Raw genomic sequence first — 18413 nt, forward strand, 5'->3', positions numbered from 1 at the left:
TCCAAAGGAGTCCTTGAGTTTTCTTTCCTGCTTTTCGTTTGCCTGCTCCTCCACCTCGTATTTAGCTTTCCACTCCTAAGATACAAGCAGCTCGTCCGCAGAGAAGTCTTCCCCGTCGTCGCTTGAAATATAGCAAATTGCTCTCAAAGCTCTAAGCAGTGCTGAGTTCGCAGTTGTCGAACGTGCTCGATCGAAGTTTATTTCGGAGTCTTCCAAATCGAAACTTCTGACTCTAATGACGAAAAAGAAATGATTCTGAAACAAAACTTGGACGTTTTAGTCCCAAAATATATTGGAACGATTAGTTTTGTTTTCCATTTTCTCGAGCAAATACAGAGAGCTGACTGAGGCGCCATTGTGTTTGATTCCTGGATCGCGGTCGCGCAACACTTAAAGCGCGACTTTGAAATGGGAATAAAAAATCGATGGTTCAACCAAATTCAAAACTTTTTTCACCCAAAATGCTTTGAATAACAAGTGGATTCGTTTTAGCGAAAATAAATTTCTGGGGTTAGGAGCACTTTAGCAAAAGCCGACATGGCAATTTTCTGCGATCTTCGTCTAAAAATGACGACAAAAAAATGACTGATAGTATTGCATGGTACAGATCGGAGCAACCGTTTTACGTACAAATAAAACATACCTATATAACGTTCGGCAAACGTGTTCAAAGTTATTACCGGTTTAATTTTCGGTCAAAGATCATTTGGCAAGAAATTAAAAAATAAGAATGCAGAAAAGAGGTATATGGCAACGAACCTTTCAGCAAAATAATTTCCGAGTGGTTACTCATACGATTGTCTGAAATTGTAGCGACCAGAAAGGATCGAGATGTTCTCTTGCACACATCCGATCCAGCTCTTATGTTTAATTGTAGTTGAACAAGTATTTATTTTTCTTTTTATTGCAACTGTATTACAACTCCCTTTTAGGACGGTTGCCTTCAAAAAACCACACCGGCCTAAAAGAGATGCTGCGGCCTACATACGGTCTACAGCTGATGCTGCGCACGTAATTCCCGTGTGGTTACTCATAAGATTGGTTAAAATTGCGCCGAACAAACAAGAGATGTTTTCTTACACACAACCGATCAATCAACTGAACAGAGCTCTTGTATTTTATTATAGTTAAACAGAGACCGTATTACAACTCCCGCCCCGTTTAGGACGGCTGTGTAACAAAGGTTTTCCGTGCGGAACTGCGCGGTTAGGGACGGATATGGGCTATCAGCGTGGGTGCTTTGGAATACAGGGATAACGGCGGACGGACTTGTCTTGGGGAAAGCTCGGAAGAGCACAGGCTTGCTACACGGCACCTCCTTACTCAATGCCAAAGGTACAGGGTCCTTGTCACTCCTCAGCCGGACGGTAAATCATTAAGGACTCTCACAGATCTAGAACTCTCTTGTCTTCTTTATTGTTGATTGAATCTCGTAGTACATAGGTCGAAGGTAACTCAAATATTGTACAGTGCGTGCCTGCTTATATATGATCACGGTGCGATAATAATGGCAGGTGAACTTTAAGATTTACAGCAAAATAGACAAGTCTTATCAATACCAACATTGCTAAACGTTAAGATCTCCGTTCAAGATACGGTAAAGGAAATTGCTCAAGATATAGGTAAATAACGGTGTTAACTGTCGATTAATTGGAAATCAGCTACTTCGCATCTGAAAACAGGTAATATGAATAAATTATCGATATTAAACGAAATACTGACCAATAAGTGATCTTAAGGCTTAAAGAACAGTTCCTTTCATCTTTGAATTTGTCATTATTCTACATTTAAGATTCATACGTAGTTATCTTATGACATTTCCTGTAGATTACAATAAGTTAACAATTCCAAGTAAAGTGCGCAACTAATTTACGATAAGGATATACAGAGGAGCAAATATACGCATAAGCCTATTTATAGCTTTGGGAGGGGGGGGGGGGGGGGGTTATTTCTCTTCACTGACAGCTGTCTTCAAACCACGGCGGGCTGTTATCAATCAATCAAGTCAAATATCTTATCTACAATTCCAGTTACCTTTCTGCTAAATAGGAACTGCTTATATTCAAAAACAATTCTAGCTAAGTGTAATTTTCTAGTTTAAAACAGTTATTCTCCTGTAAAGGTTTGATTGTGTTTCCGTTTTTTTACGACGGCAAAGCATGAAAAACATCTCCTAATCTCATTTTTTATGTCCCTCTTGAATAAAGCGTAAGCTAAAGGGTTGACGGCAGAGTTTAAAACCAGAATAGGTATTTTATATTCCACATCATTACATCTTGTGCGGTTTTTTAAAAGCACTAAAAAGCTACAACGTAAAAATACTCCATAACACAGGAGAAAAAGGCCAATAACAATCGCCATCAATATAATTGCAGACTTCTCCTGATTTTTAATGAAAACGTGATGATTAAAACGTAATTGTTTTGTTAACGAGCGGGCAGCTCTATCGTGCTTGCAAACAACACACAGCATGGAGGCAAAGCAAAAGATTAAAATAAAACATGGAAGAAACTGTAGAAATATCACAACTATCCAGACGACGATGTGATCAAAGATTATTTCTTTGTAAAAAAGTAAATTCAGTGCATGTACGCAGATTATAACACCAGAAATTGTCCAAGATAAGGAAATCATTTGAACCACGCGGTGGTGCTTCATGAAAGTCAAGTATTTTAAGGGTTTCACAACTGCAATGTAGCGATCCAATACTAAACTACACAAGTTCGTCATAGAAGCATGCTCAAACAGCCATCTTAACATGTGAACCCAAGCTGACCAACCTTCAGAGCTGCAGCCAGTTGCCATCTCGCAGAAGAAAAGTGAAGGAACAACGCTCATCCCGACGAAAAAATCTGCCACTGCGAGTGAAACGACAAATGCGTTGGTTTTGGTGCGAAGGTGTCGTTTGCTGCACACAAGAAAGATGATAAATCCATTTCCAAATATCGTCAGGACACAAAGAGACCAGGCAAGAATCCAAAACCAGGCTTCCATTTCGAATTAACAGCCGACAATTGCTTGAAGTGAGAGGGAAATTCTAAAATACTTTGTTAAAATTGGATCTCTTAGGAGAACACATAGGAAGTCGTTTGCTAACAGATCTTTGGCTAACACATTTACTCCTTGGTAACTGATTAGTTTACCTTATACGTATTAAATGACGAGGCGAGGAATAAACCTGTTAAGAATTGACTCGACAGGAGTTCAAAAATGCAAATCAATTGTAAATTCGGTAAAGCCAGCTGACATTTTTATTTCTGTGTTTACAAACCTTAATAAGTATCACACAACTGCTCAATCATTGGTGAACAAAATGTCAGTGGGCATTTTCATGGCATCATAGATTACCACGGCAACGATATAACTTGTAAAAAACAGCCTTAAATTTAGCCTTTAGAATTTTAAATTCAAAAACGGCTCGGTGAAGCGCATTTTTATCATAAGCATGCTAAGTTACACCTTCCTGCAAAGTTTAGAAAAATTCTGTAGGAATGATTCAGAGGCATCTCAAAGTTCCGAAAATTTAAGGCAACTGGAAAGTACTGGAAACTGTTATTGTTACCAGCCACCGGCAGTTGTTGAAACAAATTTACTTTTTCTCGCTTGATACACTTTCCTGGTTTTAATTAAAGTCAAGTTCATCAATCTATTAAAGTTAACCAAGCAGGCAGAGTAGATGTGATTTATGACTCGTTCTATTTACGTCACCCATGCTTGAGTAAATACCCGCTTGAGCCAATAACTTGGGTGCTCTTACACGGCTCTAAGGGCAAACTGGTAGAAAAGGTTTTAAGCCTAACGTGCAATACCTTTTCATGGTAGACGTGTGCACGAGTGTGGATGTTAGCAACTGACACAACATTGATTTTAAAAAAGTTATGTACAGTCATTGGATTGACTTGCTCATTGTAATGTAATTTGGAATTTGTATTAAAGATTGAAGATTAAAGAGGAGTTGAAATGCACGAGCACAGTCTACAAGGCGGTTTATTCAAACATATTTCCAACCTCGATTCCAGGGCCCTTTCCTTCACTTGGGAAGCGCGAGAGAAAAGGTCTTGGGATCTAGATTGATTACTATCAGCACACAAAGTTCTCCTGCTAGTGCTAAGAAGCATTTCATTTCGGTCGAGCCACATAGTCGGTGAAGTTTCACAGGTTTTACCCAAAATTGAGCAAGTATAAACTGATCGAAACTGACATTTAAGGGGACACTGTCACGATATTTTTGCTTAAAACTTTGTTATAAATTCACGAAATGGTCCCTATTTAAGCAATAAGAACTTAATTAGCATTAACGAAATGATTAAAAGCAATTTCCTGAAGAAGGTCCACACTGCAGCAACATTTTTGCAAAATTTCAGCGATTTTCGAGCCAAACTTTAACCTTTGAAAAACTAACAGCCTAACGCTTTTTCAGAAATCCATATCACAATCTGTTTCCATCCTCGCCATCATTAACCATCCTTACTTCCTAATGGGCTTTAATCATTTGTCGAATACTGCTCTACAAAATAAAACTATTATTGGTCAGCTTCCGATGATCGATATATGTTTTTGAGATTCCAAAATTATGCCAAAAATGGTGGCAGTGTCTCTTTAAATTGTCCAACGATCGCTAATTGTTAATCGAAGAGATCAGTCGTAAGGATTGCTCAACTTTTTCTGTAAGATGGAAGGGAACGGTAGCAATCATGTGGAAGGAACGTGCAGATTGATCGTGATTACAAACAACATAATTTATAACGTATGCACTCACAGACGTCAAATGTACATTCAATCGTAGATCAATCTTCGAGTGTTACGCCAATAACATCACGGCCAAACTTACTAATCAGTTAATTAAATAACATCAACTGACACTTTTTCATCTGACTCTGAAGATGACTTCCGCTTAGGCTCAGGTTAGGCTTAGGTTGTTGAAACGTCAGTCGCCAACATTATTTTTAGAACTACCCTCACCCAGACAGTCATACTGACCTAATGATACTCCTGGATTCAAACCATTACCATGAGACTGCATTTTTATGTACAGTATACGTAAATTATCATCCTTATAAAAATCCTTATAAAAAAAATGAAAACTAACTTGCAACTTGATACAAAAACGATTTTGCTAGTAGTAAGTAAAAGCAGCTGGACACAATTCCTACTGCGAGTTCAAAGTGTTTCATTTTCGAGGTCAATCCCCTGCAGGACCCTACCAAATGTTATCGATATTCTCCGCACGTATTCAGTAGGGTATGATACTTAATACCTCCGGTTGTTGAGTACGTCTTTCTACAGCTACTGCCCCGTGAAGCCGTGGCACGATTCTATTTCAAACAGGAACTCGCAAACACTGTAGCTGTTTTCTTGATTCGAAGCTTGACGCCGTCGAAATTGCCGTTTAAACAATGAAGAAGGCTTTGCTTCTGATCGTGTTATTGATCGTGGTAATCGCGGTTAGCGCCAGACTACCACGGACACCTGGTAAGCACGGACCAAAGAAACCAAACGGTAAGAAAAGTCATTTGTGTTACGACGCTTTATTTTCAGGCCGGCGCAGAGGCTCACCTTCACATCACCAGTTGTCCAATCGGGACATGTTTAACACCACCACAACAGCATATACTGCTACGTAGAGAAAGGCACATTAAAACAGATTTAAATTCTTTCATTGTTGATTGCAAAGATCAAAGTTGAAATTCTGTTTTTTTTTTTTTCATGCGCACTTATATGTGTACATGAAAGCTCATCAAGAGAAATACGCAGAATATGAGAGGAAGAAGACCTATCAGATATCATCAGACTGAACAAAGGAACTGATATAATCCAAAATGCTTTAAGAATTGACGAATAAGTTTTGTTTTCAAAGATTTTCCCAGACAGGCTACCGCAGTAGAGTTTCCAGAACCACCCAGGCTATTTGTCTTAAGCGAAAAAGTGCCACATCATTGCTCCTACGTCATGCTTTCAGTACAAACCAAATGGACATCCTCATTCCCAGCCCTTTCCGATGATAGCCCTGAAAGGGCAAAAAAGACATTGGAGATTAGGGATCAAGTGTCCGTTTTTTATTTTCTCTCTTATGAAAGAAAAATACACAAACCGATTTCAATCCGTAGGGCATATATGGTGCAAAGAAAGGGAATGCTAATTATATAGTGTTGCATGGCGAGCCAAACTACTGTCAAAACTTCTTGGCCGAGCTAAAAAAAGAAATAATTAATTGATTGAATATCAAATAAATAAATAAATAAATAAATAGAAAACGATGAAAAAAAAAAAAAAAGAAAAAAAAATTCGAGACTTCCTAAATCGCTTGGGCCTCATATGCCGGAAACCGTTTGAAAGCACAGCACCGCCGTTTTAGCGTGGAGGGGTAAGACAGAATGCTGGTGAATCGCACCAGATGAATCGTAGTCCCAGGTTCTCCCAGAACTTAGGACACAAGTGCAATCCTCTTCTCTACTTAAACTGAGGAGCTCTTTTTTTCCAGGTATTTTACCCACGCACAAAATTACCTTTAAATTGCAGGAAACCTGAAAATAGTAGTTTACCAATATAGAAAAACATCAAGAGATAACAAATCATAAAGGAACAAGGATGGTTAAGGATGGAGAGGATTAACACGGATTACAAACGGTGAACTGAGAATATTTAGGCTAAACTTTTCAACGACCAGCACAAAGCTTTTACGTTTGTTGTTATTCTTATTCTTACCCCTAGGGTGCCAGTTACAGAACTGCAAGATATGTCATTCCAAGCCGTTTTCATGTGACCAGTGTGACCATGGTTTTCTCAGAGAAAAGGTTCCCCTTGGGTACGCTTGCCGAGAGTCATGTTCCCCTGGTCTTCACAGCGTCCAAGGAACATGCGTTGAGAAGCAAGGTTTGGATGAATACTGTTAGTTTTTTACCAGTTAGTCTATTTCCACTAACTGGAGAAATTTTCACATCGACCCAGGTAGACTAGTAAAAGGCTGATTACAAATGTTGGCTACGGTTTAGAAACAAAAATACATTTATAAACTGTAATCAGGCATCTGTGATAAAACACTCAATCAATTACTTTCTTCCTTGTTCGCCTGACTGACTGATTGATTGATCGACTGGTTGATTGATTGATTGATTGATTGATTGATTGATTGATCGAGTGATTAAGTGACTTAAATATGAATTGACTGGCTGACTGACTGACGGACTGACTGACTGACAAACTGATTGATTGAATGGCTGACTGATTGATTGATTTGAAGAATATATGAAATAATTCATATTTGAACTGCGGTTGCAGATGAAAGTGAAGAATGATCATCGCAGTAAATTTTCCAATTTAAGCAATTGGAAGGAAGAAGCCTGAAAAAAATCCCGTTGAAGCCCTGATTTTTTTCAGGCTTCTTCTTTCCAATCGCTAAAATTGGAAAATTTACTTCGATGATTATTCTTCACTTTGATTGATTGATTGATTGATTGATTAATTGATCGGCCTACCGACTGACTGATTGGCTGACTGACTGACTGACTAACAGAATGACTGACTGATTGACTGACTAACAGAATGACTGACTGATTGACTGACTTATTAATGTGATTGATTGACTGACTCACTGACTGTCTGACTGACCGACTGACTGACTGATTGATTGATTGACTGATTGATTTGCCTCTAACCGCGCAAATACGATAGACAATCATTTCATGCCATGCTATTTGATTGCATTTTAAATGGCTAAACATCCTCACTTTGGAGCCTATTTTGTTAAGGTACTGCAATGTATAACGTTTATTTTTGTCTTTCAGACTGTCCCCAGAATTGCAAGACGTGTCAGAACAGGCTTTCTTGCTCCGTATGTGAATATGGACACGTGCTTTACAAAGGCTACTTGGGATTGGGTATGGGTCGCTGCATTAAGAAATGTCCCAATGGATTCAAATCAAAGGTGAATCCCATGGGTGGAAACAAGTGCGTCAAGTGTAAGTATCTAAGGCCGAGTTCTGAAGGGAAAAGTCTACATAACCTATCATTGATCTGATCCATGAAACAGAAAATTTAAATATTGGTTAAATTGCAGTAAATGATTTAAATAGTTCTGTTTTGACTGGTTACGAGTCAGAGTTTTTCATAAACAGTCATCATCCTCGGTAAAAACGGTTGGCGTGTTCAGTTGAAGTATTCCTCAGTGTCTGGTTTTCATTGTAAATCATCTACTGCGATTTAACCAATATTTTAAAATTTTCTTGAATCAGATCAGTGACAGTCTGTACAGATCTAGTCATCCAAGAACTTATCGTCCTCTTTTAAGATAATTCGGGATAAGTTTTTCCACAGTGACAGTTCTCACAAATGTAGGCATAGCTAAGTATATACCCACTCAACTGCCACCTGTAAACATATTGCATTCCATTGCAGTAGACACAAGTACCCATTGGGTACCTATTTTTAAAAAGTACCAAATATTGGAATCTTGAAAAGTTTTCATTGAAGCAAACTGAAATAAAGAAGAAAACAGAATAGATATTCTCCTCTGGTATATGTATTTAGTAAAAATTGAAATTACTTACAACTAAAGCGCTATCCTTTGTGTACATGTTATTATTATTATTATTATTATTATTATTATTATTATTATTATTATTATTATTATTTCTACAGCTTGTACTGCAAATTGCGAGAAATGCCAAGGTAGGTTCTGCTCTGTGTGTGAGCATGGACATGCGCTTTTCAAGGGGCTCCATCAACGAGGTAGAAGTGTCTGCGTTAAGAAATGTCCCACTGGATACAAAGCAAAGGTGAATCCTGCGGGTGGAAACGAGTGCGTCAGGCGTAAGTATCTTAAGGAAGTGATCTTGATTGATTTGATTGTGAAGCACATTGTTCAGCAACAGTCTCAGTAGGTTATTCAATCATCTGAGACTAGGGGGCTTGATGATTGCAGTGCAATCACAATCCTTTACTGTCCCTTAAAAAAAATCACCAGACTCTGTCATAAGATATTCTAGTGACACTGTCATCAGCAGCATCAGCATCAGCATCTTTTTCCTTCCTCAGATTGCACGGCAAATTGCAAGTTATGTCAAGGTGGTTCTTGCTCTGTGTGTGAGTATGGACATACGCTTTACAAAGGGTTCCATCAACGAGGTAGAAGTGTCTGCGTTAAAGTAGAACGGAAGGTGAAAAACGAAGTTATCGTTGCATATTTGCAACAGAGCAAATAGTTTGTTTTGAGTAAAAATTGCAGTATTTGTCCATATTTGTCCTTTCTTAACGCGTTTTGACTGGAAAATTGCTCACGACATTCCTACTATGTAGGTCCGCCATTTTGACCGCCATGTTGAAGGCTGGGCTGCATGGCATGACGTCATTGCGCTCACTTGCGTTCGCGCCAAATTTAATTTTTTTGCTCGGATGGAAAATGGTTCACTGCATTGCCGTAGGCTGTTCCAATAGATCACCTAGAGATTCTAAAAGAGGAATAAGCTTTCATCGCCTTCCCTTAAAAGATAAAGGCCTTTTAAAGGAGAACGGAAGGTGAAAAACGAAGTTATCGTTGCATATTTGCAACAGAGCAAATAGTTTGTTTTGAGTAAAAATTGCAGTATTTGTCCATATTTGTCCTTTCTTAACGCGTTTTGACTGGAAAATTGCTCACGACATTCCTACTATGTAGGTCCGCCATTTTGACCGCCATGTTGAAGGCTGGGCTGCATGGCATGACGTCATTGCGCTCACTTGCGTTCGCGCCAAATTTAATTTTTTTGCTCGGATGGAAAATGGTTCACTGCATTGCCGTAGGCTGTTCCAATAGATCACCTAGAGATTCTAAAAGAGGAATAAGCTTTCATCGCCTTCCCTTAAAAGATAAAGGCCTTTTAAGCAAATGGCTTGCTCAGATAAAGAGAGAAAATTTGCCCCAAATGAAGCACTGCCACGTCTGTTCCGAACACTTTGAGCCCACGTGTTTTGCAAGTGAGTACCGACTAGATATTTTGCCAGACAATTTAAGCAGACGTCGCTTAAAAGAGGATGCCGTTCCAACTTTGTTTCAACACACAAAAAAGTTAAGCCTAAGGCCGTCCAGCGAGCGTCGAAGAAATAGAGCTCTACACGAAGAGGTAAGTCATGTATTCGCGGTGTAAAACTGACTCTACTGATATGACCTGACGTGACCTTTTGGCCGCCGTGTTATTTTTCTGGCAAGCAAGCTTTAAACAAATTATCCTTCGTTCACAAAATTGTATTTGCTATTTTAGGCCCTCAATCAAATACTGGATGCTTGTGATAGTAATTCGCAAGAGTCGGGCCAATCCAGAGCGAAAGTCGCGCAGCCTTTTCAAGATGCAAATGTCACGACTTCTGCGGTTCCTGATTACAATGTCAGTCAGACTTTCGGTGACAAAGAAAAACCACAAAGGAAGAGGAGAAAACTACCTATTTCAAAGATAGTTTTGGTGGATGCCTCTACTGACACTGAAATAACAGTGGTGGACCAAGCCTGTCAAACAGATTTACCTTTTGTTGTGCATTCACCTCATAAATTTAAATCCATTCCCTTAGCAGACGTTCGTCACGCTGTAGCGAATGACCACAGCTATGCCGCTCTCTTAAGTGATTCCCCTGTTGTGCCCGCTGAGCAAGTCCCTAGGGTTTCTGGCAAAGATTTTCCAGAATGCAAGAGGACGTTGGATTTCTCCGAAATTGACACATCGGATTTTCCTCAAATTGACTGCCAAGAAGAGGAAATTGAAGATGAGTGGATTCCATCCGATGTTTCGGATCATGAAGAATCGGACATGTCGGACCTAAGTGATTATGAAGTTAGCGAATTTAGTGAAAGTTTCGACTCCGAAGACGAGGATTTCGATATAAAAACTGAAATTCCTGACGATGACGAGGAAAAGGAGTCCACGAACTGGCTAAATGAAGATTGCGGTGATCTTCACCAAGAGCGAAAGTTCTTGGTATTTGAAAGCAAACTAAAAGAGCTTTTTTCTCGTCACGTGCACTGTCCAAACTGTGGACGGAACTTGGAAAAAGCATCATTAAAAACCAAGGGGTCTCTTGCGACTATTGAATGCCTTGGTTGCTGTGATCAACCATTACGATGGCAAACACAGCCGTTTGTAAGTTCAATGGCCGCTGGAAATTTGCTGTTCAGCGCTGGAATTCTATTTACCGGCAACGATTACAGCAATATTGCTAATTTTACAAAGGCAACCAACGTCCAATTTTTTAGCCAGAGAAATTTTAGTTCTACTCAGAAAAAGTACCTCTTCCCCATTGTTAACAAAAAATTTGCTGAGCATCAAGTGGATATTCTTAACGAAGTGAGAAACACCGAGGTTGTAGCAGGAGGTGATGGTCGCTGTGACAGCCCAGGCCACTCGGCTAAATACGGCACGTACAGCATTGTGAACACAGCTTCATCTAAAGTTCTTGACTTCTCTCTGGTCCAGGTAACAGAGGTCAAAAATTCAAATGCGATGGAGCTGGAGGGCCTAAAACGTTGCCTAGATCACCTACAACGGGAACAAGTGGCTATTGCAAAGCTTGCTACGGATAGGCACGTGCAAGTCAGAGCGCACATGAAAAAAGAGAGGCCGCACATCAAACACAACTTCGATGTTTGGCATTTAGCAAAGTCTGTTCAGAAGAAGTTATCCAAAAAGGCTCAATCAAAGCCATGTGCGGCATTGAAACCCTGGATACACTCCATCATAACTCACCTCTGGTGGTGTGCAAAAACCTCGCAGGGCAATGCTACCGACTGTGCGGAACGATGGAAATCCATCGTTTACCACACGGCTAATATCCACCACTGGGACGGATGTCAGCATTTCCACCAGTGTGCACACCCACCCATCCCAAGAGAAACAGAGAGAAGGAAAGACTGGTTAAAGGTTGGAAGCCCTGCTCATGACACCCTGAAGGAGGTAGTCTTGAACAAGTCGCTTCTAAAGGACATCGGCATGCTAGCCGAGTTTATCCACACTGGCGTTTTAGAAATGTACCATGGCCTCATGGCAAAGAAGTACTGCCAAAAAGTGCAGCACTACTCATATGATGGCATGAGGGCTCGCACCCAGTTAGCTGTTCTTGACCACAACCACAACGTAGGAAGGAGCCAAGGCCAAACCAAGGAGGGTGCAAAGAAACACAAATTTGTCTCCCCCAAGGGAAGTGTTGGGTGGATTGCAAAGCCGCAATACGAAGAAAAATCGTACGCATTTTTAAATGATTTAATGGTTTCTCTCCTTGCATTCAAGAAAGGTGACATTGAAGTTCCCCTGCTACCTCCCAAACCCGCCGCCGCGAACATCGCTCCAACCCCCAGGCCACCCAAGAACGACTTGCTAGAGAAGCACAGATCTCGTTTTAATACAGGGAACTAACTGAATGATTTATATTTAATTTCGAACAATCTCCTGTATCCAGGATAATTCCACTTCTGAGTAACTTTCATCAGGGGTGCGAAAGCCCGTGTAATTCCCATCTGCGTTTGGATACACGGCTCGTATTGCTTTCACTACACAAGCAGGGATTACTTTTCTCACGTATCTCCCCAGTCTGTCATGTACCCACCAAGTAAACTGGCGGTAAGCTGCGTAACGATAATTGCTGCAAAAAGAAAACATACGAATGAAACGTGTATCGCAAAATCTTTTCAAATTTGCTCAAGTTATGATGGAAAGGAAGGCTGAAAGGTCATTGCAATTGCCGTGACAATTTGCTATCACCCGCTGATCGGGGTGTAGCTACACAGAACTGTCAGTCGCTTCAGTTTATTAATTTCATTTCGTAGAACCTACAGGAAATTTAGGCAATGGCCGTGTGTGTAAAATGTAGTCGACTGAGTTCAATGAACGAATAATTCTTTCACTAAGTCTACAGTTACTAAAACGATTCGTGTAGTTTAGCTACTTATATCTTTCAAAATTGTGTTGCAGTATTGATAGGGCTAATCAAGTATCTCAAACTGAATTTTGTATTATAATGACAATTAAACGTTTTAACGTCCTTACAGAATTTGTGACATACAGAGTGCCTGTGGCAAATTGATCTAATCTACATTATCCCAGGAAAAGAGCAAAACGATTAACAATGTTGGAGATGTGGTACGTACACATTAGCAAGTTCCCGTGGCGCTCGTATGCCACGCGCCTGACTCAAACCAACAATGGCCGTCTCCAACACTTCTCTTCGCAAACATACAGTTTCGAAATCAGGATGACGACTTATACAGCGAATAGGGGGATCGTCCTCTAAATCTAAGTCATATAATAAAAAAGCAGCAATGGCAAATGGAAAACAAATGGCTGGGCTTTCATAAGCGAAAATACAAGGACTAAATCAAAACAGTGAATGAATCGTTTCATGAAATTTATTATCCTTCTAATCAACAATATTTCACCTGATATTTTTGTCATGGCTTCTTCGATCTCATGGCAGCAAACACACTCTCTCTCCTGCTGATTTTCCCAGTTTTCACAAAGCTCGCAATTACACCAAGAGGTATTTCCCCTCCTTGCAAGCTCGTTCTGGCCGTCAGCTGTATTTTCTCCATCGGAATCCGAGAAATTTCGCATGGGTTCGAAGGAATAGGGTTCAAACTCAGCCATATTTTGTAACTGTATTATCAAGCGTTCTGTTGTCCCAAACTATACACAATATAGCTGCGAAAATCCGCGACTAATCACGACTAATGAAGGGCGAGAACACCAAAACATAGCACGCGGAGGCGAGCACGCAAAGTAGGAAAGAAAGCATGAGCGCTTTGACGTCACGAGATGGCGGACGGTAATCCTTATTTGGAAGTAACCGGAAGAGAATGCTAACAAAATGGTGGATGTTCAATTCTGGCGAGTTCTCTTCGTTTTCTATTTGATTTGCACTGAAATATGAACTTTTTTCAATCGATTCTTTGTAATTTACGTTCTTTCTACAATTTCAGATCATTTCAAAAATTATACCCTGTAGCCTTCCGTTCTCCTTTAAGAAGTGTCCCACTGGATACAAAGCAAAGGTGAATCCTGCGGGTGGAAACGAGTGCGTCAGGCGTAAGTATCTTAAGGAAATGATCTTGACTGATTTGATTGTGAAGCACATTTTTCAGCAACAATGTGCATAGGCGATTCAATCACCTAAAAAGGTTGGAGCGACAGGCTTGATGATTGCAGCAAAATCATTTACTGCCCTTTAAATAATTACTAGTGGATTTATTCTGCCATACGATACTCTAGTAACATTTTAGTCCAGTTCCGCATCTTCGTGGAGGCGGACAGGGGGGCGGGAGTTCGGGAGAATAGGGGGCGGGAGGTGGGAAGAAAAAGAGCGGGAAGCAGGAGAGGAAAGGGCGGAAAGCAAGATTTCTAAGAAGGCGGGAATCACTTATTAAGCGTTAAAATTCTTTCAAAAACCAGAACCCAAAATGTTATTTGACTTATATTTAGCTTATTTTGAGACTTGCGGGCCGACGATAAAACGAAAATTCGCCTTGACCTAAAAAATCTGTGGCTTACTCCCGGTAAAATTGGAAACCCTTTTGCAGTGGTTGCGTCATAGGCCATAAAATGTTGTCACTTAAGCTGTCAAAGAATTTTTCACAGGGGACGGGAGAAAAACAGACAAGGGCGGGAGTTGGGAGATAAAGGCACGGGAAGCGGGAGAGCAATGTACGGGAAGCGGGAGGTTCTGACCCCTCGTCTCCCCCCTCCACCATATCGTCATCATCATCATCATCATCATCATCATCATCATCTTTTTCCTTCTTCAGATTGTACGGCAAATTGCAAAACGTGTCAAGGTAGTTTTTGCTCTGTATGTGAGCAAGGACATGCGCTTTTCAAAGGCTTTCGGGGACTCGGTAAAGGTCGCTGCCTTCGTAAATGTCCAAAAGGTTATAAAACAGGGGTGAACCCCAGCGGTGGAAACAAATGTGTCAGATGTAAGTGTCACAAGTTATGTTCTATTTACTCTAAGACAGCAGTCGCCCGACATCCAGTCCTTACTTACTGGCCCCTATGGAGCCCAAAAAATACGTCCTTGTGGCGTAGCAATAAAGGCCTAAAGATCCCTGTAGGAATATTTGATTGATTAGTACATGTACTGAAGCGCAGACAATCATTGTAGACACTTTTCAGTAAAGTGTGCCATCAATACGAAGTTTTTTGCCGCGAATCCCACATCCTTATTCACTTGGAAGATAAAATAAACACGTAAATCAAGAAGCTTTTTTCTCAGCCGGCTTTTATCTTTATATACCCTTTATAAGAAAATTGAGCGATGCAGAACTTGAGGAGGATCCTGTTGGTTTCACGATGGATGTCTGGGAACGCAATATTCTGATAACTAAGGCTTGCAGAAAAGGGGAAGAATCTGTAACAGAAATACAAAACCTTCAAGCCCCGAGTATTGAAGAATATGTCTATTGCACTATTGCATTTCAAGCTCCATGTCAGGCAACTTCAAAATTTGCACAATAAACACAGTTTGTAGTAGAACAAAAGTTCTCTCCAGAGCAAAACATTTGCACGAAAATAAAAACTTTGGGATCACTTTGAATCCTATCTCTTAGAAAGGATTTTCAATCTGGTCGACAGCATCTGCTGTAGTTCTTCTTTACATTACCACATCACCTTGTCTGTCCTCTGTCAATCAGCATTTTATTTTTTTATTTCTTTTAGCCTGCGTGGTGGCAAAATGCGAGTCTTGTCCTAGAGCTTGGACCAATCAACCGAATAAGTGTGCCCGATGTGAGTCTGGCTTTTACAGGCTTTCTGTAGGGATGTCATGGGAGCAACACGACTTCTGCTTCTCTCACTGTCCGGCCGGATATGGTCCAAAGAATGTGAAAGGCGTAGCCCAATGCCAAAAAGGTAAGACAAAGTCATAACATTGTACCTTGGCCAATACAGTTTCACCTCGCTGTGTCAAGTACGCTATTTTCTATAAAAGAATATATTTTATAAGAATATATCGAGGCTGAAATTTGCGATAGTATACTAGTTTACTATAAACTCGAGGGTGAGATTTTGAAAAGAATAAAAAAAATTGTAAATACAATGCAATTATTTGTTTTTAACTAAATCGAATACAATTCTTCCTTTCTCTAAACGGCAAAACTAGCCAAACAACAACAACAACAACAACAACAAAACAAAACAGCACTAGCCGTTTGTCCGAGGCTTTTAACAGTATCTGCAAGGAGGTATGCGTGTCATATCAGCCTTTAATCAATAAATATTCACAAGAATATTTTCAGCCTAAAATCTGCAGAAAAATAAGAACATTCAACAATATTCTTATATAAAAGAGAGGGTATAGACGTAGCTTTCTATCGCTCCCTGCCGGTCTGGCGTTCAAAGAAGATGGAATGTCAAACCGGACGGGAGCAATAAGAGGCGCACTTGTTTGCAGGCTAAGTGTATCTCTAGGAGTGTTAGGGGCGACTGAATCATTTTGATCCCACACTGGTACAAGATATGACCAAGCCTGTTCAGTGTTTTCAGTATTCCATAAACAAATGATCAGCAGCCTTCCACTTTTCCCTCATCTAGGGATAGACACTTACGATGCCAAGCAAAAAGGCGGCAAAACGTTATCAAAAACTAGCTGGTCTCGAGATTTGATTTAAACCAAATTATTTGAAATAATTTCGTTGTGATTGCTTCCTTTCATCAGAACCTGAAACTAAAAACAAAGCTACAATTGAGCCCTTCACTATGCCTGACGTTACGGCCATAACCGAAGCCGAGTCGACGCCATCGGGAGAACCAGCGAGTGAACCCGACAGCTCGACGACTTCCGAACCATCAACCACACCTGAACCAATGACAGAGCCTGAACCAGTGACAGAGCCCGAACCGACTACTATATTTACAGACTTTTGGCCATAGATTCTGAGTTGTTTTTTGCTTTGCTATATCTCAGGTGTATTAGAAAGTCCTGCGGCAAATCATGGGGTACATGATTTTCCTGATTTGTTTCTGATTGTTTGATATTTGTATTAATTTTGTTTGCTCAGCGTGTTTTAACAGTTCATAATATTAAGTAACTCATGGTAAAAAAAGGTATACAAAAGTTAGATATGTAACTAGCTTTAATGTGATATTAGGATAGGTTTAATAAAAGACTTTAAACTGAACTTTTTTCATACCATTCTTCTGCAACGTTTGGTTGTATTGCTAATTACTGTAACATTGTCAGCTCAAAATCTCATACAATCGTGCGTACGATGCTTTAAGAAAATTAGGCCATAACGTCGGCACACGCGAGAGTTCAAGTTCCTGCGGCATGTTCTGGGGACACGTTCCTTCGTGTAAACCCATTTTACAGAACATTCTTTTTGCAGGGACCAAAGGAGTCCTACTTCTTGTACCGCGGATTCAAACTGGTCTGCCGAATTGCAGGGAGAAGCCACGGGGAGTTGTCCACCGCCCCCCACCCCCCCCCCCCACCCCCCCCCCCCCCCGCGCCCCAAAAGTATGGCGGTCCCTTCGTGTGAAAAGTTCGTGGGACGAGCGACCAAATTAAAACAAACTAAAAATAACACCAAAGACGTCCAAATATTTTGGTCTTTCCCTGTGAAAAACGTCCCCTCGTGTAAACACTACGAGGGACTACAGTCTTGGACAGAATAAAATGGAACAATTATCCCCATCCCCCCCCCCCCCCCCAAAGCAATGATAAAGGCGCGAAGGAGCAAAAAAGCCACTTTGGCATCATTGAAATGGGGGGAGGGGTGGTCCAGATGTTCCATTTATTTTGTCCAAGATTGTAGCTAGTCACTGCAACCACGGAGTTCCCTTGTATAAAATCTTCAGGGGAATTGTCGCAGGACGATACATGCGGGCTAGTCCCTTTGTGACCCTTTGTATGTATCGCCTTTTAAAGTTAAAGGTAAAAGGTAAAAGGTAAAATCTTTATTTAGACCCGGTATTTCCTTCAGGACTATACAATATTTAATTTAAATAAATCTAACTACCTAACTAATTTAATATTGTAAATAACTACTAGAATAAGAGAAATGATAAAAACCTGCTTTACAAGGAAGCCGTGTATAAAAACAAAATAAAATTTATATAAGACCACTGTCAAAATCATAGTTCTTCAACTTAGATTGAAATTGATTAAGGGAGAGCGATTGTCTAATATTCAAGGGCAGACTATTCCATAGTACAACTCCGCTGTAAGAAAGACTTCTTTTACAGTAATTAGTGTGGGGCTGTGGGATAGCAAGCGTACCATCACTATCTCTTAGCTTATAAGTCAAAGTATCGGAACGGAAGACAAAACGTGAACAAAGATCTTCCGGAACCATATTATTTACAATCTTGTACATCATTATTGATTTATTAACAAAGCGTTGACGGTCCAGTTTAACCCAGTTGACCATCCTCAACAATTCATCAGTATTACGATCGTAATTTGAA

General features: G+C 40.3%; 4 protein-coding genes across 5 annotated transcripts; 2 read left to right on the forward strand and 2 right to left on the reverse strand.

Moving 5' to 3' along the window:
* Nucleotides 1-1952: 1952 nt before the first annotated feature.
* On the reverse strand, nucleotides 1953-3111 carry LOC110043608 (octopamine receptor beta-2R-like). The gene has a single exon (XM_089297130.1). It carries the CDS (start codon nucleotides 2992-2994, stop codon nucleotides 2107-2109), a length of 888 nt encoding a protein of 295 aa, XP_089153256.1. The 5' UTR covers nucleotides 2995-3111; the 3' UTR covers nucleotides 1953-2106.
* A 2141-nt stretch (nucleotides 3112-5252) lies between these two features.
* On the forward strand, nucleotides 5253-17125 carry LOC110043607 (proprotein convertase subtilisin/kexin type 5-like). 2 transcript variants are annotated; one of them, XM_089297138.1, is made up of 9 exons: nucleotides 5253-5499; nucleotides 6712-6873; nucleotides 7785-7958; nucleotides 8638-8808; nucleotides 9034-9155; nucleotides 13934-14039; nucleotides 14756-14926; nucleotides 15666-15857; nucleotides 16663-17125. In XM_089297138.1, exons 1-9 carry the CDS (start codon nucleotides 5397-5399, stop codon nucleotides 16875-16877), a joined length of 1416 nt encoding a protein of 471 aa, XP_089153264.1. In that variant the 5' UTR covers nucleotides 5253-5396; the 3' UTR covers nucleotides 16878-17125. The 2 variants fall into 2 exon arrangements, with proteins under 2 accessions (XP_089153264.1, XP_089153269.1); XM_089297143.1 differs by having other exon boundaries at nucleotides 5254-5499; nucleotides 9034-9143; nucleotides 13979-14039.
* LOC149118515 (uncharacterized) lies at nucleotides 9756-12614 on the forward strand. Its single transcript, XM_089286829.1, has 2 exons — nucleotides 9756-10097; nucleotides 10236-12614. Exons 1-2 carry the CDS (start codon nucleotides 9756-9758, stop codon nucleotides 12372-12374), a joined length of 2481 nt encoding a protein of 826 aa, XP_089142955.1. The 3' UTR covers nucleotides 12375-12614.
* On the reverse strand, nucleotides 12207-13880 carry LOC149118516 (P2X purinoceptor 7-like). The gene is made up of 3 exons (XM_089297151.1): nucleotides 13394-13880; nucleotides 13106-13250; nucleotides 12207-12600 (listed from the first exon to the last, which is right to left on the reverse strand). The coding sequence occupies exons 1-3, from the start codon at nucleotides 13599-13601 to the stop codon at nucleotides 12390-12392; spliced, it is 564 nt and encodes a 187-aa protein (XP_089153277.1). The 5' UTR covers nucleotides 13602-13880; the 3' UTR covers nucleotides 12207-12389.
* Nucleotides 17126-18413: the final 1288 nt, after the last annotated feature.

This window comes from Orbicella faveolata, unplaced genomic scaffold, assembly GCF_042242905.1.
Source record: "Orbicella faveolata isolate gen_17 unplaced genomic scaffold, um_ofav_v1 contig_1, whole genome shotgun sequence".
Classification (NCBI taxonomy): Eukaryota; Metazoa; Cnidaria; class Anthozoa; order Scleractinia; family Merulinidae; genus Orbicella; species Orbicella faveolata.